Source organism: Triturus cristatus, chromosome 2_2 (genome assembly GCF_964204655.1).
Source record: "Triturus cristatus chromosome 2_2, aTriCri1.1, whole genome shotgun sequence".
NCBI lineage: Eukaryota > Metazoa > Chordata > Amphibia > Caudata > Salamandridae > Triturus > Triturus cristatus.
This window is the reverse complement of record NC_140582.1, coordinates 524,314,792-524,338,285: the sequence shown is the minus strand read 5'-3', so window position 1 is coordinate 524,338,285 and position 23,494 is coordinate 524,314,792. Positions and strand designations below refer to the sequence as shown.

General features: G+C 50.2%; 1 protein-coding gene across 3 annotated transcripts in view; it reads left to right on the top strand.

Moving 5' to 3' along the window:
• LRBA (LPS responsive beige-like anchor protein) overlaps window positions 1-22,070 on the top strand; it is a 2,426,603-nt gene extending 2,404,533 nt beyond the window's left edge. For all 3 annotated transcript variants that reach the window (XM_085641653.1, XM_085641654.1, XM_085641652.1), the window contains exon 57: window positions 20,509-22,070. In XM_085641653.1, the coding sequence (XP_085497779.1) occupies window positions 20,509-20,599 (91 nt within the window). In that variant the 3' untranslated portion in view covers window positions 20,600-22,070. The remainder of the gene's footprint in view (window positions 1-20,508) is intronic.
• Window positions 22,071-23,494: the final 1,424 nt, after the last annotated feature.

Genomic DNA, 23,494 nt, shown 5'->3' with positions numbered 1-23,494 from the left:
CAACACCTGACAGGTTCACTGAACGCCAGGGCGGACGAGCTCAGCCGCGGGTGCATGATGGATCACAAATGGTGTCTTCACTCGGAGGTGGTGCAAGGTCTCTTTCAACAGTGAGGAGAGCCTAGGTTAGATCTATTCGCCACCGAAGAGAACGCGCAATGTCAACAGTTCTGCACGTTGGAATTTCCAAAGCGGCACTCGCTCGGAGACGCTTTTCGTCGCGAGTGGTGTTGCGGTCTATTGTACGCCTTTCTGCCTATACCACTTCTGCCCAGAGTGCTGAAGAAAACCAGGCGCTGCCGGGCCCAAGTCATTCTTGTGGCGCCGGACTGGGCTCGAAGAGCTTGGTATCCCGAGCTACTCAGTATGAGCGTGGATCCCCTGATTCGTCTGCCTCTTCGGGAGGATCTTCTGTCACAGCAACAGGGGACAGTCATGCACCCGAACCTGTCCAGTCTCCACCTCCTTGCGTGGAGATTGAGCGGAGGCAGTTGATTCCCTTTGACTTGCCTCCTGAAGTCTGTGATGTCATTGTCATTCTGGCAGCCAGGTGTCCCTCCACTAAAGTGGTATACACCTGCAGGTGTAACAAATTTGTGGCATGGTGCACAGCAAAGGCTGTGGATCCCCTTTCTGCCCCTCTTTCCGAGGTCTTTTTGTTCCTTATTTCTTTGGCCCGGCAGGGCTCTGCTCTCGGCACTATTAAAGGCTATCTTTCGGCCTTTCTCAGACTACCTGATCAGCCCTCTCTTTTCAAGTCACCTGTTGTAAATAGATTTCTCAAAGGCATTACACACCTTTTCCCTCTCATTCCGTTTGTGATGCCACAGTGGGACTTTAATCTAGTTCTAACTTCTCTGATGTGTGCTCCTTTCGAGCCTCTTCATAACTGTCTTCTTCGTCTTTTGACTCTGACTGCCTTCCTGGTTGTCATCACCTCCACTAGGCGAGTGAGCGAGCGCCAGGCTCTTTCTTGTAAGCCTCCTTTCCTTTCCATTCATCCCTACAAGGTGGTGCTCAAGCCTCGGCCTTCCTTTTTGCCAAAAGTTGTCTCGACCTTTCATATGGGGCTCACTGTTACCTTGCCCACTTTCTTCCCTTCTCCACATCCTTCCAGAGAGGAAGAAAGGCTCCACCGTCTGGACCCAAAACGTGCGCTCTTGTTTTACATCCACCGCACACAACAGTTCCGGGTGGACGACCAACTCTTTGTTGGCTACGTTGGCACCAAGAAAGGTCGGGCGGTGCACAAGAGGACTATCTCCCACTGGGTTGTCTTGTGCATCAAAGCCTGAAACTCTTTGGCTAAAAAAGAGCCACTCGAGCAACTGCAGCCACTACTGCATTGGGACGGGGTGTCCCCCTGCAAGACATCTGTCAGGCAGCTACGTGGGCCTCGCTGCACACGTTTACCAAACATTATTGCCTGGACAGCCAAGTCCGGAGAGACAGCTTTTTTGGCTGTTCTGTTCTCCAGGACTTTCTGGTGTGATCTTTGTTCGCTTACCCACCATCGGGGTTGGTATTGCTGGGGTATCTATTCTAAGGTAATGAATATATCACTACCTGTTTCTTTCAGATGAACAAGTTACTTACCTTCGGTAACGATGTATCTGTAAGAAACATTGGTAGTGATAGATTCCTTACCTCCCCACCCATCCTCCCCATTCTGCGAACTGATTTTTAGGGGTTAAGGTCATCCCTTTCAGGGCCCTAGTTTCAAGGCACCAGTGGTCAGTATCTTGCATGGCTCTGCGTTCCTGGCGTGGAAAGTCGTGTACAGAACTGACGTCAGCGTGCTTGGGCGGCGTATAAGTACTGCCCGCGACGTCATCCCGGCGATCACGACGACGGACGCGGAGCCGCACAACGCCACCTACAGACGCGCAGGGGTACTGCTGACGAAAACTTTCCGGATCCAGCCTGACGCCTGGGCGTAATTTTAAGGTAAGGAATCTATCACTACTAATGTTTCTTACAGATACATCATTGTGAGAAGTTGGCCTGATGTATGATGTCACTAGTTATAGTGTACACCTTATATCAGTCCAAATACCCTTATGGTGATTGGTTGTAAAGTCAACCTTATAGACCAGCTATCCTAGTGGTAGCATGGACAAGAGCAGTCTTAGGCTAAACTCTGAATGGCATGTGAAGCCAGCTGTGATACCATATATAATCCCTTGAATACTAAATGAAAGGACACCACAACAGATATATATATATAAAATAAAGTGTATTTATTCTAGCAAACCCTCAGCACTCTTTATGAGCTTAGAGGTAAGTACAACACAGTCTTATTAATGCATCCAGTAAGTCACACAGGTAAGTAATACAGTTAGGCCCTAGGGGCCACGCAAACCATATACTAAGTAAGTGGTATAAGAACCACTGTCACGGAAATAGAATAGGCCTAGGCCTAGGGAATCGCTGGGGCTACACTACACTAGCGTTAGTTAGGAAGTGGGAGGCCCACGGGATTCGTGTGCAGAGTGGAAACACTCACGCGTAATGCGTAAAAGTCAATAGCAATAGTACAGTTTAGAAAACGGTAGATTTAGGACACTTCCGGAGTAGCTAGGAAGTTGAGACTTGAAAACTAGACACTAGGATAGTCACTATCCTGATGAGCACCGGAGTACCCAAGTTACCTAGCCCACAGGCTGCGGGTGCATAGGGGTGAAGATGCGTCGTTTTCGTCGTCGACTCCTATGGATGCCTGAAGAAAGATGCTGACAGGCAGTCAGGGAAGAGTGTCCGGTGGATCCCAAGGCTGGGATCAAGAAGAGAAGAAACCTGCAAGCAGAAGGGACAGAGTCAAGGTCACTAGCCAGTGACCACGTGGAACCAGGAAGGAACCAGGCGATGTCGTGAAGAGTTGCAGGTGAAGGTGAAGCTTGTCGCTGCAGCCAGGAGGACCAGGAAGCGTTGAGGACGACCAGGACCAGGAGGCGAGCTGTCCCACGAAGGCTCTTGCTGTCGGCGGCGTCGAAGTTGGACTAGGACTCACCAAGCCTTGGCAAGCGGAACCCACGAAGAACAAAGGACTTGCTTCTGGTGCAGACCAGGAAGGTCTGGGGTGCTCCTTCTTTGCAGAGAAGCGGGAGCCAGTCTGGAGGAGCCAAACCAGCGCAGAAGATTTCAGGGTGCGTCGTCACAGAGGCCACTAGCCAGCGGGCAAGCAACCGGACAGACGCGGCAAGCAGGAAAATGCTGAAGGGCCCCACGCAGGACTCGTGGAGTGTGGGGGGCTGATCTTCGGTGCAGATGGTGCTTGGGGTTGGGGCTTCTCAATCCCCGGTGCACAACTTCGAGGGTACCTCAGAAGCTGCGCTGTAAGTTACTAGCCACTTTTCCCAGGTAGCCGGTCCCACGTCGCTCGTCGCCTCCACGGATCTCAGCTCTGCTACAGATGTGGATGAGGGTCGGAGAAGTCTGGAAGTCAAGGCTCTGGTCGGGCTCTGCAGTCGGTTCCTCGTAGAACGGTCGCAAAGCAAAGGGTAGTCTCTTGATGGTGCCTGTTTGCACAGGGTAGCCACTCCTTGGCTACAAGGGAGATTCTTCAGTCTTCTTCTTTCGTCGAATGTCGAAGGTCCAGAGTTTCTGTTCAGTTTTGCAGGTTCAGGATAATCTAAAGTCTTGAGGCCCAACTCCCACTCTTATACTAATCTGGGGGGCTGGGATACCTGCTAGGTCACGCCTTATGGGTGGGACCTGGGAGGGGGTGGTTACACCCACTTCCCTTTGTCCAGTTTCGCGCCAGAGCTGGGGCTGGAGTGCCCCAGCGCCGGTTTGAACTGGACTATGCAAGGAACACCTTGTGTGCCCCAGGCATGTCTCATTCCTTTCAGCCCACCCTGCCCCAATACACTAAAGGCTGTCTGGGGAGGTGCTAGCACCTCCCCAAGCAGGAAACCTATTGTCCAGGCCTCCCTGGCTGGGATCACTCCCAGCAGCAGGAGGTCAGACTTGTGTCTGTGGCAGCAGCATCCATTTTGTGATGCTGAGGCTTTGGTTAGAGTTAAACAGCAAAGTAGGATTTTAACATGTCTCTCCCTCTAGAAGGGAGGAATAATATCCTCATCACCAGAAATGGTATGGGGGTATTATTCCAAAGTGTTAGACACCTTACACGACATGTTTTGATAAAGCCAAACCATAGTTACCATAACCGTTTAAGATTATAAGGCACTTTAAGAGTATATGGTAGGCTATATCATAGAACAGCTATAAGGACATGGTTCCGAAAGCTGCAGACAGGCTCAGCTCATGCTAGAGCACCATCTCACATGTTACCAAGCACTCTGCCTCCAGGATTGTTAAGGCCTGCCATAGGAGTGACTGATAGGTACACATGTGTCTATATATATAAGGGTAGATATAGGCATACTATATCTAAGCAAGGGGTGATTACACGACCTTGCCCCAGCTGAGTGATCAGCCAGTTGTGTCTGATTGGAAGGCCAGACCAGGGGTGGCATAATACATGCTGCAGCCCCTGGGAGGCCTAGGGTACACCTATGCCCTGGGTACCTAGGGTACACTGTACAGGGTCCAATAAGGTGATCCTTACCAATTGGTTATGTACCTAGGGTACATGGAGTCCATTTTAAAGAGAGAGCAGACAGCCTGAGACCCTGAATGGCAGGATCTCAGGCCAACTAAGTCGAAAAACCAGCTAGATACTAGGCAAAAAGTTGGGGGTAACCATAGTCAGATATCCACCTTCCTACAATCATTACCGAAGGTAAGTAACTTGTTAGTCTTGGCACCTCGAGCCCCCCCTGCTCCCATGTCCTCTGCAGTCTGTCCAGTTTTACCCGTTTTCTTTTGGTACCCCACAGCAATTCCACCATTAGGCGGTCCAAATGTCGGAAATACAGCTGTGGTATTCGATGAAGTGAATTTTGCATAACATATAGACGGCGTGGAAGAATCACCATTTTGGTCAACGTAACCTTACCCATCAGAGAGAGCGGCAGCTCACTCAAAACGCAATCGATTTTTGAATACCCCGCAAAAACCTTCCTATATTTCGCTCCAGGTAGGTGTCTTCCTTATGCGCCAGCCTGATCCCTAGATAGCATACTTTGTCCTTGACCCAGGTCATGTCCACCGAGGGCAATTCACTTTCCTCCAGCTCGGCCAGACATTCCATAGGGAAGAGCTTAGATTTCCCTGGGTTGAGGCACAATCCCGATACCCCCCAAGGCCGGTCAGCGCCTGCGAAGCACAGGAATCAACTCTTCGGGACATCAAAGAAAGACCAGCATATCATCGGCGTATATGGACACCACGCGAGAGGTATCCCCCAACTGGATCCCCCAGTTCTGCATCTTAGCTCTAAGGGTGATCGCCAGAGGCTCCATCGCGAGGGCAAATAGAAATGGTGATAGGGGGCAGCCCTGCCGGGTACCCCTTTTAAGCTCGAAGCTACCAGACACCTGATTATGCATGCGCACCCTAGCCGTTGGTCTTGTGTACAGCAATTTCATCCATCCGATATATTTCTCCCCCAGCCCCATCCTATTAAGGACTTCCCACATATAGTCCCATTCAACTGAGTCACAAGCCTGCTGGATGTCCAGGAGACACAGGGCCCAACTCTTTTCCCACAGCTGTGGGGTGAGCCATACGTGTGCAAGTGTGCGCATGTTTTGTGTGGTATTGCGTCCGGGTGGACCAGTCGGGCCACATGTGGCATGAGACGCTCCACCAACATGCCGCTCAGTATCTTTCCGTTGATGTTCAGGGGAGGATTGGGCCTGTAGGAGGCGGGGAAGAGAGGGTCCCTGTCCGGCTTGGGGACCATAAACACCAGTGCCTCCGTCATGGTGCTAAGAAGTTCCCCCTGGGCCGGAGTTTCGTTAAACACCTCTAAAAGGTAGTCGACCAGCTGAGGGGCAAATTTTTTATAAAACTTCGCCAGGAGCCCGTCACTCCCCGGGCACTTCTCCGACTTCAGTTTCTTGATTGTTATTAGTACTTCCTCTCTGAATATGGGTGCCTCCAAGGCCTCGGCTTCCTCCTCCCCCAGTTTCGGAAGCATTTTCCCTTCGAAAAAGTCCTGTAGTGCATGCAGCCCTACCTGAGTAACAGTTGTACATGCATGCCGCAGGTTATTCGCGAATTCCCTAAGAATCGCGTCCTGTGTGCGCACTACGTTGCCATCACTAATTCGAAGCTGCAGAATGGGTGCATGTTCTGTCTCCGTCCTGAGCAATCGTGCCAGGAGCGCTCTTGTCCTGTCCCCCTCCATATGCAATCTCTGTCTATAGGTAGTATACTTATATTTCTCTAATCTGGTCCAGGCCTCAAGCAACTCCCCGCGGACCTGCGGCCATTTGTCCACACCCGAGGGCATCCTGTAAAGAGTTTCATCCAGGGACTTTAGTTGTGTTTCTAATGATGTGATATCTCTACTAAGCTGATGTTGGACCCCGTATGTGGTCCGCATGCAAATCCCTCTTCTAACCACTTGTATGGCCTCCCACTCTGTGGATCTATTCGCTGACGAAACCCAGTTTTCCCTAAAATAGTGTTCCAAGGCATCCGTCACTGTCTGTGCGTATGGGGGCTCCTCGGCTCTAAGTCGCCATAGTGGAATGGCCCGTCGACCCGTCCTGCTTTTCAGGGTTAACAACAGCGGTGCATGGTTGGAGATATATTTAGTTAAATAGGAAATATCCTGCGTGGTGGCAGAGAGGCCCGAGGAGAGGCAGCAGTGGTCATTTTGAGTGAATGTGTTAGCAGCAGGAGTATAGCAGGAGAACTCTTTTAGTTGGATTACGGGCCTGCCACTCATCTTTTAATTGCTTGCCTTGCAGTATAGTGACTAGCGATCTCGACATGGAAGACTTGGTAATCTCCCTCGGGCGTTCTCTATCCAATTCCGCATCAAAGATGCAGTTAAAGTCTCCAAAGAGAATAAGTTCCGCACCCATGTACGGTGTCGCCGCCTTCAGGACTGTCGGGAACAAAATCGGGGCAGCCTGAGTTGGGCACACAAACATTAATGATGCAAATTTCCTTGCCTTCCCACCTCCCAAATACAATGACATAGCGCCCCTCAGAATCCAAGACATGATGAAGGTGTTGGAATGGGACCCCTGGCGCCACCCACACCAGTGCCCCTCGGGAAAAACCAGAGTAAGAAGTAGCATAGAGCTGTCCTCGCCACCTTTTCCATGTTCTCGCTATCTTGTTCCCCCAGATGTGTGTCTCCTGGAGTCCCACAATTGCTATTTTGTACTGTGAGAAGTTGGCCTGATGTATGATGTCACTAGTTATAGTGTACACCTTATATCAGTCCAAATACCCTTATGGTGATTGGTTGTAAAGTCAACCTTATAGACCAGCTATCCTAGTGGTAGCATGGACAAGAGCAGTCTTAGGCTAAACTCTGAATGGCATGTGAAGCCAGCTGTGATACCATATATAATCCCTTGAATACCAAATGAAAGGACACCACAACAGATATATATATAAAATAAAGTGTATTTATTCTAAGCAAACCCTCAGCACTCTTTATGAGTTTAGAGGTAAGTACAACACAGTCTTATTAATGCATACAGTAAGTCACACAGGTAAGTAATACAGTTAGGCCCTAGGGGCCACGCAAACCATATACTAAAGAAGTGGTATAAGAACCACTGTCACGGAAATAGAATAGGCCTAGGCCTAGGGAATCGCTGGGGCTACACTACACTAGCGTTAGTTAGGAAGTGGGAGGCCCACGGGATTCGTGTGCAGAGTGGAAACACTCACGCGTAATGCGTAAAAGTCAATAGCAATGTTACAGTTTAGAAATAGATAGATTTAGGACACTTCCGGAGTAGCTAGGAAGTTGAGACTTGAAAACTAGACACTAGGATAGTCACTATCCTGATGAGCACCGGAGTACCCAAGTTACCTAGCCCACAGGCTGCGGGTGCATAGGGGTGAAGATGCGTCGTTTTCGTCGTCGACTCCTATGGATGCCTGAAGAAAGATGCTGACAGGCAGTCAGTGAAGAGTGTCCGGTGGATCCCAAGGCTGGGATCAAGAAGAGAAGAAACCTGCAAGCAGAGGGGACAGAGTCAAGGTCACTAGCCAGTGACCACGTGGGACCAGGAAGGAACCAGGCGATGTCGTGAAGAGTTGCAGGTGAAGGTGAAGCTTGTCGCTGCAGCCAGGAGGACCAGGAAGCGTCGAGGACGACCAGGACCAGGAGGCGAGCTGTCCCACGAAGGCTCTTGCTGTCGGCGGCGTCGAAGTTGGACTAGGACTCACCAAGCCTTGGCAAGCGGAACCCACGAAGAACAAGGGACTTGCTTCTGGTGCAGACCAGGAAGGTCTGGGGTGCTTCTTCTTTGCAGAGAAGCGGGAGCCAGTCTGGAGGAGCCAAACCAGCGCAGAAGATTTCAGGGAGCGTCGTCACAAAGGCCACTAGCCAGCGGGCAAGCAACCGGACAGACGCGGCAAGCAGGAAAATGCTGAAGGGCCCCACGCGGGACTCGTGGAGTGTGGGGGGCTGGTCTTCGGTGCAGATGGTGCTTGGGGTTGGGGCTTCTCAATCCCCGGTGCACAACTTCGAGGGTACCTCAGAAGCTGCGCTGTAAGTTACTAGCCACTTTTCCCAGGTAGCCGGTCCCACGTCGCTCGTCGCCTCCACGGATCTCAGCTCTGCTGCAGATGTGGATGAGGGTCGGGGAAGTCTGGAAATCAAGGCTCTGGTCGGGCTCTGCAGTCGGTTCCTCGTCGAACGTTTCACAAAGCAAAGGGTAGTCACTTGATGGTGCCTGTTTGCACAGGGTAGCCACTCCTTGGCTACAAGGGAGATTCTTCAGTCTTCTTCTTTCGTCGAATGTCGAAGGTCCAGAGTTTCTGTTCAGTTTTGCAGGTTCAGGATAATCTAAAGTCTTGAGGCCCAACTCCCACTCTTATACTAATCTGGGGGGCTGGGATACCTGCTAGGTCACGCCTTATGGGTGGGACCTGGGAGGGGGGGGTTACACCCACTTCCCTTTGTCCAGTTTCGCGCCAGAGCTGGGGCTGGAGTGCCCCAGCGCCGGTTTGAACTGGACTATGCAAGGAACACCTTGTGTGCCCCAGGCATGTCTCATTCCTTTCAGCCCACCCTGCCCCAATACACTAAAGGCTGTCTGGGGAGGTGCTAGCACCTCCCCAAGCAGGAAACCCATTGTCCAGGCCTCCCTGGCTGGGATCACTCCCAGCAGCAGGAGGTCAGACTTGTGTCGTGGCAGCAGCATCCATTTTGTGATGCTGAGGCTTTGGTCAGAGGCTAACAGCAAAGTAGGATTTTAACATGTCTCTCCCCCTAGAAGGGAGGGATAATATCCTCATCACCAGAAATGGTATGGGGGTATTATTCCAAAGTGTTAGACACCTTACACGACATGTTTTGATAAAGCCAAACCATAGTTACCATAACCGTTTAAGATTATAAGGCACTTTAAGAGTATATGGTAGGCTATATCATAGAACAGCTATAAGGACATGGTTCCGAAAGCTGCAGACAGGCTCAGCTCATGCTAGAGCACCATCTCACATGTTACCAAGCACTCTGCCTCCAGGATTGTTAAGGCCTGCCATAGGAGTGACTGATAGGTACACATGTGTCTATATATAAGGTAGGTATAGGAATACTACACCTAAGCAAGGGGTGATTACACGACCTTGCCCCAGCTGAGTGATCAGTCAGTTGTGTCTGATTGGAAGGCCAGACCAGGGGTGGCATAATACATGCTGCAGCCCCTGGGAGGCCTAGGGTACACCTATGCCCTGGGTACCTAGGGTACACATTACAGGGTCCAATAAGGTGATCCTTACCAATTGGTTAGGTACCTAGGGTACATGGAGTCCATTTTACAGAGAGAGCAGACAGCCTGAGACCCTGAATGGCAGGATCTCAGGCCAACTAAGTCGAAAAACCAGCTAGACACTAGGCAAAAAGTTGGGGGTAACCATAGTCAGATATCCACCTTCCTACATGTACCTCTTTAAAAATTCTTGTACTTTGCGGCGCCTGTTGATACCAGCCATACCCTGAACATTCCAGGTTAATATCTTCAACCTTTGCACTGACATATTGATTTGTGTGTGTGCACCCGGTGTCTACCACCTGTCCCCCTGAGGGTCCGAACCCCTGATCCACCGATGGTCTGGCATAATGTACCCTAACGTGACCCCTGAGGTTCCCCAACCAACCACACAGAAAAACTTTGAAAAGTAAACAGCCCCACCCACCACGGGCAATTGTGTGTATTCCAGTGTGTACCTTGCGAGCTATAGCAGAATTAGCACATACCGCCCCACACCACCCCCCAACCCCCTTCCAGTAAACCTTTCAACATTGATTTAATTGACCTGGGGTTGAAGCCCAGGCCCGCCATACTGGCAAACACAAATAAATAACCTTTAGATGCTGTGCAAGAGTACTGGCTACCCCGGGGCGTGAGATTGCTCTCAAGCTTTCCAGGCCAACCCGCACTCTAGTGGGGGCGTCGCTACTCCAGCAGCCGTCCATGCCCATATTCTAGTTAACAATAATCATGGCGTCCGTCTACGCACCAATAAGTCCCCTCATGCGATACTTAATTATGAGTCTCCCCAGTATCTCTTCTGGGTATCTGTATACCAGTCTCCAATTGACCCCACCCTGTTGCAAGTACTTAGCGAACTTATCTGTACAGTTCCGCTCTCCGATACCCAGTGCTCTGTGTTCATTCTTGGTTGCAGCCAGGATCTCCAGTTCCAGCCATGATGTCCGGCGGCTTTTCCAGCGAGTCCGGTATTGCCTCCAGATCCGAGGCCTGTAGTGTGCCGTGCTGGAGAACTGTGATGCTGCCCGAGCTAGCTGCCCGCCTGTGCTGCATCTGCCGTGCAGAAGAACCACGGTTCCTCCGGGATATCCGAGCTGAGGCCGCATCAGGGGAAGCAGTGGGGGTACCAGGCATCATCCCTCCGGGGCTCTGGTGTCAAGTTAGTCTCTCGCCTCCTCCGCCAATAAGAAAACAGCACACGACCTTCTTTCTCCACCCATAGTTTAGCTGGGAACATTAGACTGTATTTTAAGTTCTGGCCCCTTAGTCTCCGCTTAACGGCAACAAAAGTCTTTCTTTGCTCCGTAACTCTTTGGGTGTAGTCAGGGTACACCAATATTGAATGGCCCTCAAAGAAAAAGCGTCGCCCACTGTGTGAAAGCTGGAGGAGGAGATCCCTATCTCAAAAGTTAAATAGCTTCACAATGATAGCTCGTGGGGGCGCTCCGGGCCTAGGGGGGGCCACCAGCGCTCTGTGTGCCCTTTCAATACTGAAGAACTTGGACAGCTTGTTGGGATCCATTTCACGTGTAATCCAGTCCTCAAGGAACAGCTCCACAGAGGGCCCCTCCGCCTTCTCAGAGAACCCTATAAATCTTAGATTCCCTCTCCTCGACCTTCCTTCTGAGTCTTCTGCCCTATCATCCAGCTTTATGACCTGTCTTTTTAATTCTGCTACCATGGCACTGGGATTCATTACTTCCATCTTTAAGACATTTGTATCTGAAAGAAACACGTTAGTTAGATTCCTCACCTTAGAATATCCCCAGGCGTCAGACTGGATCCGGAAGATTTTTCGTCAGCAATACCCCTTGCGCGTCGCTAGGCGTCGTCTGCGGCTCCGCGTCCGTCGTCGGCGTCGTGCGCCGGAATGACGTCGTCGGAGTACTTAGACGCCGCCCTTGCGCGCTGACGTCAGTTCTTCTTTTTTCCGCGCCAGTAAGATCAGATCCGGGAGAGCTACCCCTTTAGTCAATTTTTGACTAACTTTTTTTACTCTTTTTGGTCAATTCTCGACTCTGGTGCCGGTAGGATGCCTGGTTTCAAGGCCTGCGACGACTGTCACCGACTGATGTCGGTGACCGATCATCACCGCCGATGCCTGTACTGCTTGGGCCTCGACCACGACGCGGCGTCGTGCTCCGACTGTATGGCCCTGACCTCGAAAGCTAGGCGGGAGTGGTCCCGCAAGCTTCTCCAGCTTCGCCACTCGGCTCCGCGTCGCTCTCGATCCCGGTCCAGGAGGAGGTCCAAGGATCGGTCGCGGAGCGGCACTCGACATCGTCACTCGTCTGGCTCGAAGTCTTCGGGTAAGTCGAGGCACTCCAAGAAGTCCAAGAAGCGACACCGCTCTTCGGACTCCCCTCGCCGGTCGCGCGACTCGGCCGAGGGTCCGGGTGGTTCCACCCCCGCGGCTCCGCAGGAGCCGCGCAAGTCCCCATACCCGACGGTCCCTGGGACTGACGCGACGCCGGCGGAGGTCAGTGCCTTCCTCTCGGCCATGAGGAACCTGGCCCCGTCGTCGACGCCCGCTGGCGCGCCTTCGGGCCCCGCGGACTCGACTGGGTGACCTCGCATGCCGGCGGCTCCGGCCCCGGCGCTGTTGGAGGCTCCGCCTGAGCCCCCGTCGACGCCGATCGACCTCGTTACGCCTCCTCCGCCGGCGCCGACACCGATACCACCCCCGACGCCGGCTCCGGTCGACGTCGATCCCCGGTTCAGCCCCTGTCCGGTCCCGACGCCGATGCGGCGCCGCCCGACGCCGCTAGAGACGCATATTGTCTATCGACCGGCTCCGATCATTCCTCCTGTTTACCAGGAATCGGATGACGGGGGCGACTGGGAGGGGTCTGAGGACCCTATGGCCCTTCAGAGCCAACTTGCTCAGGACTGGGCAGATGAACTGGGGGAGGCCAGTGGGTTGGATACCTCACCAGACACTAGATTCATCTCTCCTCCGACTGTGGCTTCAGAGGAGGGTGCAGCCTTTTCTGTTGTGCTGCGCAAGGCGGCCGAAGCCCTTGGGCTAGAGCTGCCTGCCGTGGCTGTGAGGACTAACATCCTCACTGAGGTGCTTCAGTCTGCCGCATGCTCCACTGAGCCTCTGCTGCCATTCAATGAGGCCCTCACTGACGTTCTGCAGGGCACCTGGTCCAAGCCCTCCACAGTCCCTCCTATGGACAGGAACGTTGCCAGGCGCCACAGCCCTGCTCCGGGCGACCCCAGTTTTCTGTCCCAACACCCCACCCCGAGAGTCTGGTTATCCAGGCCTCTACCTCCCAATCCTCCTTCCCGTCCGCTCCTCCGGACCGGGATTCCAAGAGACTGGAACAGTTTGGTAAGAAGCTGTTCTCTTCGCTCAGTTTGGGCCTGCGGTCTTTGAACACCGCCACTCTCTGTGGGATGCGGTGGAGGACGTGCTGCCACTGTGCCCGGAGGAGGCCCGGACGCGGCTTTCCTCGGCCCTGGCCGATGGGAGAGATGCAGCGCGCCATGCAATCCGATGTGGGCTTGACACTACGGACTCGCTGGGTAGGGCGATTTCTACCACGGTGGCGCTTCGACGTCACGCCTGGCTGCGGTCCACGTCCTTTTCAGGGAATGTCCAGAGCACCCTCATGGACATTCCTTTTGATGGCGCTCGCCTTTTTGGTGACAAAGCGGACAGTGCGCTGGCTCGCTTCAAGGACTCCCGGGCTACGGCCACGTCCTTGGGCCTCTCGGCCCCGCGGCCACAAACTTCCGCTTTTCGCTCCTTTCGTGGCCAAGGAAGGGGCACCTCCTCCTCACGTCCGCCTAGCCACCGGCCGCAGAACCAACCTGCACGCGGTCGCGGACGTGGTTTCCGCCGCGGCGGGTCTGGAGGACGACGCGGTCAGTCCACATCCACCCCGGCAGCATCCGCCTCAAAGCCTTCCTAGTCCGAGCTTTCAGGCCCATTCTACGCCAGTGGGCGGCAGAGTTCGCCATCACCTGCTCCACTGGCGGTCCATCACATCGGACAGGTGGGTGCTGCAAATCGTCCGAAGGGGCTACTCCCTCCCCTTCGAGACGACCCCTCCAGCCATGCCACCGCAGCACCACCGTATCTCGGGGGATCATTTGCATCTTCTCCACGAGGAAGTTTCGTCCCTCTTGGCCAAGGGGGCCGTCGAGCGCGTTCCGAGCCCAGAAGTAGGTCGTGGTTGTTATTCCCACTACTTTCTGGTTCCCAAGAAGGGCAAAGGGGGCCTACGCCCTATCTTGGACCTCCGGAACGTTAATGCCTTCCTCCGGAAGGAACGGTTCAAAATGTTAACTTTGGCTCAGGTTCTAGCTGCCCTCGACCCTGGAGACTGGATGGTAGCGTTGGACTTGCAGGACGCATATTTCCACATCCCCGTCCTGCCGGCCCACCGGCGTTACCTGCGGTTCACGGTGGGTCAGGAGCACTTTCAGTTTACCGTGCTCCCCTTCGGCCTTACCAGTGCCCCTCGGGTGTTCACGAAAGTGATGGCGGTGGTCGCAGCTCATCTGCGCAGATCAGGAGTTCCAGTCTTCCCCTATCTCGACGACTGGTTGTTGAAGGCGGGCTCGCCCCAGGCAGTCGTCTCCCACCTCCAGACTACGGTGGATCTCCTGCATTTGCTGGGGTTTTCCATCAACGTGCCGAAGTCACACCTGAGTCCCTCTCAGAAGCTCCTTTTTCTGGTGTGATCTTGGTTCGCAGACCCACCACCGGGGTTGGTATTGCTTGGGTATCTATTCTAAGGTGAGGAATCTAACTAACGTGTTTCTTTCAGATGAACAAGTTACTTACCTTCGGTAACGATGTATCTGTAAGAAACATTAGTTAGATTCCTCACCGACTCACCCATCCTCCCCGTTCTGCGAACTGACATCTAGGGTTAAGGCTATCCCTTTCAGGGCCCTAGAATTTTTTGGCACCAGTGTCGGTATCTTGCATGGCTCTGCGTTCCTGGTGCGGAAGGCTATGTACAAGAAATGACGTCAGCGCGCGAGGGCGGCGTCTAAGTACTCCGACGTCATTCCGGCGCACGACGCCGACGACGGACGCGGAGCCGCAGACGACGCCTAGCGACGCGCAAGGGGTATTGCTGACGAACAATCTTCCGGATCCAGTCTGACGCCTGGGGATATTCTAAGGTGAGGAATCTAACTAAATAATGTTTCTTACTGATACATTGTTACCGAAGGTAAGTAACTTGTTCGTCTTTCTCTGTGACAGACACTCTGTCCGTGACTTTTCGAAGGTCGCACTGCAGCAAGTTACCATCTATGGCCACTGCATCTATTTTCAGAACCAGATCATCTCTGGTCGACTAGATAGCATGGATGACATATTTCAGCGTGGGCGGATCCTCTACCTCTTCCCCTGCAGTCCCTTTCCCAGCCATAGGGTCCTCTCCTCTATCGTCGAGGCCTTGAAGTATGGGCTGTGCATAATTCAAAATCTTGTTGGTCTGTGCCTTTGGTACTCTGTCTTTTCCCATATTGACCAGCATGAGGTGCCAACTGGTATCCTGAGGGCGCTCCCAAGTAGAGGAGTCTTCCGAGTGTTGTACGTCCAGCTACTCTAGCCCCTTCCAACGTGCACCGGCAATGATCTCAGACCCCCTCAGTTCTCCAATGGGGGCACCCCTCGGGGGGGCCCCCTCAGTGGATCTGGCTCTTCTGGGACTCTTATCGGGGCGCAACAGAGTGTCGTTTTACTGTTGTGCTCCTTGTCCCAACACCACTTTCCGCCTCTGCAGGTTCGCTAAGGGACCCCTCCCAGCTCTACACATTTTTTCTAGCCCCAGGAGGGAGTCTCCGGCCGGCGTCAATTAACCCCGCTCTCCCTTTTCAATCCTTGGATACCTCAAGAGGGGTCCCTGTTCCCCCGCATCCGCAGGTCAGTCTGCTGCTCCAACACCTCTTGGGCTGGTCCCCTAGGGTTCCCAGGACTCCCATTTCGGTCTCACCAATGCCGGATAACGTTTCCTGGGCTCACCTTCTCTCACAGTTGGCTTCGTGCCTTCAGCTCGCTAGGCAGGGGTCACCTAGATCCCAGGTGTAGTCACAGGAGGTAAGTGCATCTTCGCAGCCACCCCAACAGCCCAGGAGGTCAACGAAGGAAGTCGCCTCCCCAAGGAGTGGGGGAGGTAGACCGTCACCAGTCCCTCCTCCTGTCTTTGTCGTTTTTTTCTGTTTCTTTTGTTATTATTAATGTCCTGCTTACGAGGTCGCCTGCTGTCTCCCGGCGGCCCTGCTCCCGGCCTCCTCTGATCACCGATCCCTTGTCGTCAGGCCACACCAACTCCTCGGAGTCAGGCACCCTGTCACCATTCACTTGCCTGCTCCGATTCGCACGGCAGCCGAGTCCCAGTAGATCATCCTCCGCTGGGGCCCCCGAATGCGCGAGTTGCCCCAGCGAGTCTCGGGCCCCTCCGCACTAGTGCCGGCACAGTCTAGTCATGTCTCCGGCGTTTAAGATGGCGCCGTCTCCCCCTCAGGATCAGAACTCCGCCACAGCCTCGGAGGGGATCCCAGACATCCGCTCATGTGGCAGCGTGGGGTCTCACGGAACCTTGGAGTTCTTTTTCTGGTCGAGCATGAGCAAGGATATATGCAGGATTCTGCTTAAAAGTGGGCCGCAGCGCGGAGCTCTCCCACAGCACGTTTACGCGGCCATGTTGTCAAGCCACGCCCCCCATCCTGTCGCCTGTTGAGACATTTTTTACTGGCCTCTATCCTTGTTGTGCTTCTGCGCACTGCCATCCATTATTTTCGGCTTTTCAATTTCGTGGGGCTTGATCCCTTCACGACTATGTATTTCAGCTTTATCTGATGCTTCAGTCAGGTCTTGCTCAGCCTTATATCTGTCTATTGGATTTGCAATTGGCCATCTGTTGAGGCCTTCTGTGTGCTGGTCTTTATTTCAACTATATCTTTTTATTGGCCCTGTGGTGGTCTTTATTCCCTTCTTAGCAGGGTTTCCACACCTGCTATTTTCTTTTGATTTCCTGTCAACCGCCTGATGGTAGCCTCATCAGTCAGTGGCGTTGTTTCATGGGCGATTGCCATTACTTTTCTGAGGTGCACAGCCAATAGGTTAGGGCTTGGCAAGCCTGCGAGATTTGCTTTTCCAAACATTCAATAGCCATTAAAAATGATAATGACGTCATATAAAGGAGGTGTGCATATGTTTGCAAAAGAAAAAAACAAACATTAGCAAAGCCTTTATAATGTGTGCGCCAAGCTGTTTGCTTTGCCAATTCTTGTATACAAAGCATTGGTTAAAAAAGCTAAAGGAAAAAACACTAAGATACCCACGGAAAAGCAAACTTCTTTCATTTAGGTATCTCGAAACTGCACATCTTGAAGTGTTTTTTCCTTTATCTATTTTTTTAACCAATGCTTTGCATACAAGAATTGGCAAAGCAAACAGCTTGGCACACACATTATAAAGGCTTTGCCAGTCTTTGTTTTTTTCTTTTGCAAACATATGCACACCGCCTTTATATAGCGTAATTTTCATTTCTAATGCCTATTGCATGTTTGAAAAAAAAAATCTTGCAGGCTTGCCAAGCCCTAACCTATTGCACATTGAATTCAATATTTCAAATCTTTTTGAAAAACCTCATGGTTTGTTTTTCAAATACTTCTCACACATGAAACTCCTAACAGTATTTAAAAAACCTGTTGCATGTGACCCAGCATAAAAACAACAGAGGACTAGTTGCATGTAAAAGAACATAATGGTCTGAGCCCGCGAATAAGGGAGGGCCGGTATTTAAAGGAAAAAGCTTGTCATGGGGCTTAATTTACTTTCCAATGGACTCGGAAGTGAAACAAATGCCCTGGCCAACTAGTACGCTGCAGCAGCCCAGGGAGCAGATTTACAGCAACCCATCCGTCTCCCAGGACCATAAATGAGACCTTTGTGGCAAGACTGGTATTCACTTGCTGAAATATACCTGTTGCTGTGCTTTGATGGATGAACTGGAATGGCTGGGGAGCAACACAGAGAATGCAGGGACGTGAGGAGAATGCAGCACTTGGGGGAGAGAGCATGAAAGTGCCTGCAATCCCATGGAGTGATCAAAAAAGTAGTTCACTGAAGTGAGCCATGGAAGGATACAAATCATCCAATAATGAAGCTGGTAAAGAAGCTAAGCTATGCTCACCAGGTTGAGAACAACAGACGAGGAAGCAAAGCCATTTATTGAGAGGCAAACAAATGACATTGACAAGAAAGACTGCCAATCATAAGCAATGGGGCTGAGCCAGATCCCAATCTAAGTATTGGTATTGTACAAAATAGTCTTCAACAGCAGACAACTAAAAGCTCTTTGTTGATGAGACCTAAAAAGTCAAAAGATTTCCATCACAAAAATAAATAAATAAATAAATAAAGCATGCAATGAAAACCAAAGTTTAGCCTACAAACATTGGCACTGAAGTGAAATACTTTTTAGACCGATTTACACAAGCAAATGTCACTCATGGTGAAAAAACCCAATGGCTGAAGTGGACTAACTCATTTCCCCAAGCTGTGGTGCGTAGAAGCAAAATGTGAATAGCACTTGAACTGTCTAATTGGTAAAGAAAGATGACCAAGTTCAATGTATCTATCCATCTATCTATTTTTAGTATGATTGTTGTTTTTATTTTATTTACACATGAGGCTTATCAAACTGCTGACTCTCTATGCCAGACACAAAAACACTAACCCTCCTGTGTTTACTAGCAGAATTACAGCCTTCAGTCCTATACTTTAGTCACCCAGTCTCGGTCCCATTTCTCCGCTGTCTTTTCTAGTGAGGAAGACACTGCCATGACCTCTCCAACCTTTTCAAGAAATAAATATGTAACTGGCTGCTGCGCAGTCTGGAAATACCGGTGTGATTTTAAAAGCATTTTTATAGGGAATATACGTTCCATATGAATAGCTCACATGCTTTTAAACTGCATGCTGCTCTTAAATTATGTTGTGAAGTGCGGTCCTTGTTGTGACTCGTTGCATTTATTAAGGCATGTAACGTCAGTCCAAGCAGAACCTCTTAAAATGAGAGTGCTCTTGTTAAAAACTTCAAGCATATTTATTCATTATTTGTTTTCATTTTGTGTGGATTGCAGGGTGCCACATTCCACTGCAAGATTACATTTGGATGAATAGGGTTGTTTTCACTTACACCTAAAATGTATCCTGGGAGAGCCAATTTCGCTTGAAGAATCCATTGAATGTTACCTACCAGGAGTATGTTTGCAATGCTCGAACAAAGTGTGTCTACCAACATGAGGCCATTGGGTGTTTAATTAGGGCATTCGTGGACCTACCAGGATTGATCATTCATCTGCCATTAACTCGTTCCGTGCTCATGACGGAACCACGCCGTCATGAGCCACGGTTGCCGTGTGCTCATGACGGCGTGGCTCCGTCATGCTGCGGCTGTTGGCGGCCGCGCCGCCCACGCGGCTCTAATTCCCCGCCTGTGCGGGCGATTAGCGCCGTGGGCGGAGTCATGACGGAACCACTCCGTCATGAGCACAGCCCAACCGTGGCTCATGACGGAGTGGCTCCGTCATGAGCACCGCACCACTGCGCTGCCCCCCCGCACCCCCCAGCGCTGCGGCGGAATTTCCGCCGCAGCGAAGGGGTTAAGGACGAACATGTCTGCTTCTTGTTTTGCTCAGCCTTGAGGCAAGGACGGAGGTTGATTTCTGCTCTAACCATTTTTCCACCGGAGACACATTAACATGCACTACATCTCACAAATTAAATTTAACCTGAGAGTCTGACTAAAACCGGCGAGGAAGAGGCAGGTTCCCCAACCATGGTATAGTGATGACCTGAATACACAAAGTTTAAAGTAGAACCTTGATGGATTAATGGAGGCCATCAGCAACCGAGAGTTCTTTCTAGTGTGCAACTCTAACCGATTCCATCTACAAGTCAGAAATACAGCTTTGGCATAGAAAGTCATAACAAATGCCAAATGGGATGGGACTCGCTTGGATATTAATATGTTATACAGACCACAAAGAACTATTCGAAAAGTCAGTGTGGTTAAAGTTAAGTTGTTAAAGGGAGCTGAAGGTGGGTACACCTTTGCAAGATTCAAACCAGGTATTGTTTTCAAGTAATAACTTTGGTGAGGTAAGGAAGGTGAATTTTGGGGCACCAGATGTGTAATAGTTGTGGCCTTGAAGGAGCTAAGATTTAAGGGGGCTAAATTACATTTAGTTTTGGGGATGGGGCAAATCCTCGTCACTTGGGGACAAACAAGGCCAATCCTAAGATGTGCTAAATGTGTTTTTTGTGTACTGCAGAACTGTTTCAGTTGCTGAAATAGAGGAGAGCATGAGGCCCAAATATTGGTTTGATCGGATTCCGCGCTAGCAGTAGAAATCAGATAGTTTGTATGCAGCAGAAGGGACGCCTGAAACATTTTGTAAACATAACACAATTGGCTGTTTCTTTTCCTGTTCAGACGACAGATTAAATTAGTGAGATGCCTATTGTTCGTTTCAATTGAGAGATCGCTGGTTTTAGCAAAGATTGTTTGAGTCTTAAACGCTGATAATCCTTTGATTGGGATTGTGCTTCATAAACTGCATGTGACGAGCTTGCTGTGGATTTTGGCAGGTCCCTATTTTTTATGAATTTTAACTTCCTTTACCAAATTCTTGTTTCCTATAGGTGCATAATGACTGGTATGGCATCTGGAAGCATAGTTCTTTTTTACAACGACTTCAACCGATGGCATCATGAATACCAGACCCGATACTGACAGACCAACCCCATCGGGGTCACTGTAGCACTGACACTGGCGACTCCTGCTGGAACAAGGCTCTAAAGTATCGAGCTGTACAGGATCCTGCCACAGCGATGTTCCTTATAAATAGCTATATTACATCTGAATGTAACTTAAAATTTGCTGGGAAAAGCAAACTATTTTTAAAGTTAATTGCTATTTTTGTAGACTTTGCTTTACTTTTCTGGGGGGATTTTGGGCAAAGGAGCAGAAAACACTGGCTGCTGCATTCTGTAGTTAATATATATATATATTTTTAGTCATACGGAGAAGTCTATTTTCATCTGTGTATGGAAAGAAGCCCTAACAATCAGTGGGTGAAAAACACCACTTAGAAAAACATTCGGCCTCTTTGTTTTCGTGTAATTTAATGTGCCCTATTTTAACAACTGGGAGCCGGGGCATTTGTCCCTGTGCTGTTTGCACTGTATTGTGTATTTTGGTGGTCTTTGCCCCCAATTGATTGTACTATTTCAGCACTGATGTTTTTGAGGGAGTAAATGGTAATATATAAATTATGGTAAACATGAGCTGGAACACTGCGATGGCACTTTCACAACAATATCACTGTTTCAGCATGTTTCTATCTTCCTGTTTTATTTTTGATTTATTTAGTTTTGCTGTGTAGTTGAAAGCGAAACAAGCAAATAGATCTCGACCCGAGTGGAGCTGGTGTTACATCAAGTGTGAAGACTTATATTTGTATCCGATAATACTGTTGGCGCACACCAAAATGTGTATTGTTCCTCGTTAATGTCAAAAAATAAGAATTCTTAGAGTTCGCTAGCAATGTTTAGGAGGTTTATGGCATTTCTGAGTACCAAAGCACACTTTCTGAGAAAGACTTCGACACCACTATCCCTTTTAAAGTCGGTGAGCCGTTTTGCTTGAGCCCAGCAGATATCGCCTCATAACCCCTACATGGTACATCCCCAGGTTTTCTCGGGGTTTGGCCTTCTCCACTTTTTACAGATGTATAATGCACCTCCCCTTTTAGATCGGCGCGCTCACATTTAAACCTGCTGCCACCAAACCAAATCCAATCATGTGCGCACATGTTGTGCTCTTTCACCTTGGGAGAGCAGAAGGAAAGACAACAACAATAATGTAAATTTAGGAACAATTCGTTTTTTGGTGGTGCATAATTCTACTTTTTTACAAGATTGCCGTGCAGAATTCTGTGAAAATATTTGTGAAGAAATACTGTATTGTTTTGTAAGTCTTGTATTGCATAAATACTTTTTTCATTGTACGTTGTGACCTGTATAAGTTGAATCCTACATTCCATATCAATACTGATTATATGAATTTCTCTACTTAACTGCGGAAGCAATTTCCCACTTTTCTAAGCATCCAATGACTGTATTTCTTTTAGCAAACTTTTTTGAATGAAGTAACTCAGTCCGAGTGGAAAAAAAGAAATAAAATGGCATTTGTAAACTTAAAATTGACTATCTATGTTGTTCCTTTGTGTAGCTTGCGTTTTAGGTCAAAGCCTACCAGACTGCGAAAGACATATTGGGGACAAGCAGAAAGCTTACCTGGCAATGCAATTCCGCTTATTGCGTATCCTTGAAATTGCCTTTTTTTCATCCACATTTGCTTACTTTATTTTGGTGGATTTGTTTTTGCCCATCCAGCTTGCATTTGTCTCTCCCATAGACCATAACCAATTTACCTTTACTCTGATTGATTCCTTGTATTCATTCACTGGTGGTTGCTTTACAGGAACTAGTTTTTTTTCTTTTTTGTGAAGCACTCCACCAAAGTATGTGTTTTATCGTTCTCCCTTGTATGCTTCTCTCCCTCCCCCATGTGCTACCTTGCGCTGTCTTCTAATGTGTAACAACCACACTCTAGTTGCTGTGTGCTTTTGTGCAACCTCATTACCTTATTGCTCTCTTCCCCTATGGTTCTCTGCCCCCTCCCTTTTTTTTTTTTTTTACACTTGTAGTTCTTTTTTTCCTGCCTTAAAACATATCTCACTTCAATTAAATATTCAGCGGCTCAAGAAGTACTCAATGAATCCTCTTATATTGGTGCAAGGTTAGGCATAGCAGAGGTTAATAGGGCTGCCTCAATGCTCTCCTTGGAAAGCCCTGCATTCATTTCCATTAAGCAGCAGGAATCTTTTGAAAGACTGATCATGGAATCAACTCACTACGGTTGCAATTGGCTGAGAGGGCATTAAGGGGTTGGAGTGTAACATGGCCAAATGTCCAATGCGAAAAACAGTACAGTGCAGGGGCTCACGTAATGGCAGCCCACATACACTCTCCCACAACCACTGCATGACCAGAAGCTGCCAAAATCATAGAAGGGGTACAAACGCCCGACTAATGGTGAGGTGAGGGCCACATATGAACTGACAAATGGCAGAGGATGGCGTCCCCAGTATAAATGCCAGGGCATGAGGAGCGAACAAGAAGCGGGACCACCACGGCAAGCGGAGTTGAGCCACGTATAGGATTGCGGACCTTAGGACCCCTTAGCACTGCAGTGCAACTTGATCTGTGTTTACCCTCACATAAAGGACTCCAAGATCCCTTCATGAGCACGGAGGAGCCGCTACCACAGCGAATGCCAGGCGAGACGCGGCACAGGCGCAAAGCAGAGAGGACTCCAAGATCCCCGGATCCCCCGCCCCCTTTGCAGCTAACAGCAAGCACACCAGGAAGGGCTAGCACTGGGAGCACCAGCGGGCTGGGGACAGCCGCGTGCTTGTGCCGACGCGAGTCAACCTCAGGCGGATGACCTTGCAGTACCAGCGGGCCGGGGACAGCTGTGTGCTCACAGCGAAGCAGCTCGGTCCTGGGGGACCCATCTTTCTGCCACGGTCTCCATTGGTAGGAGAGGCAACAGTTGGGGCAC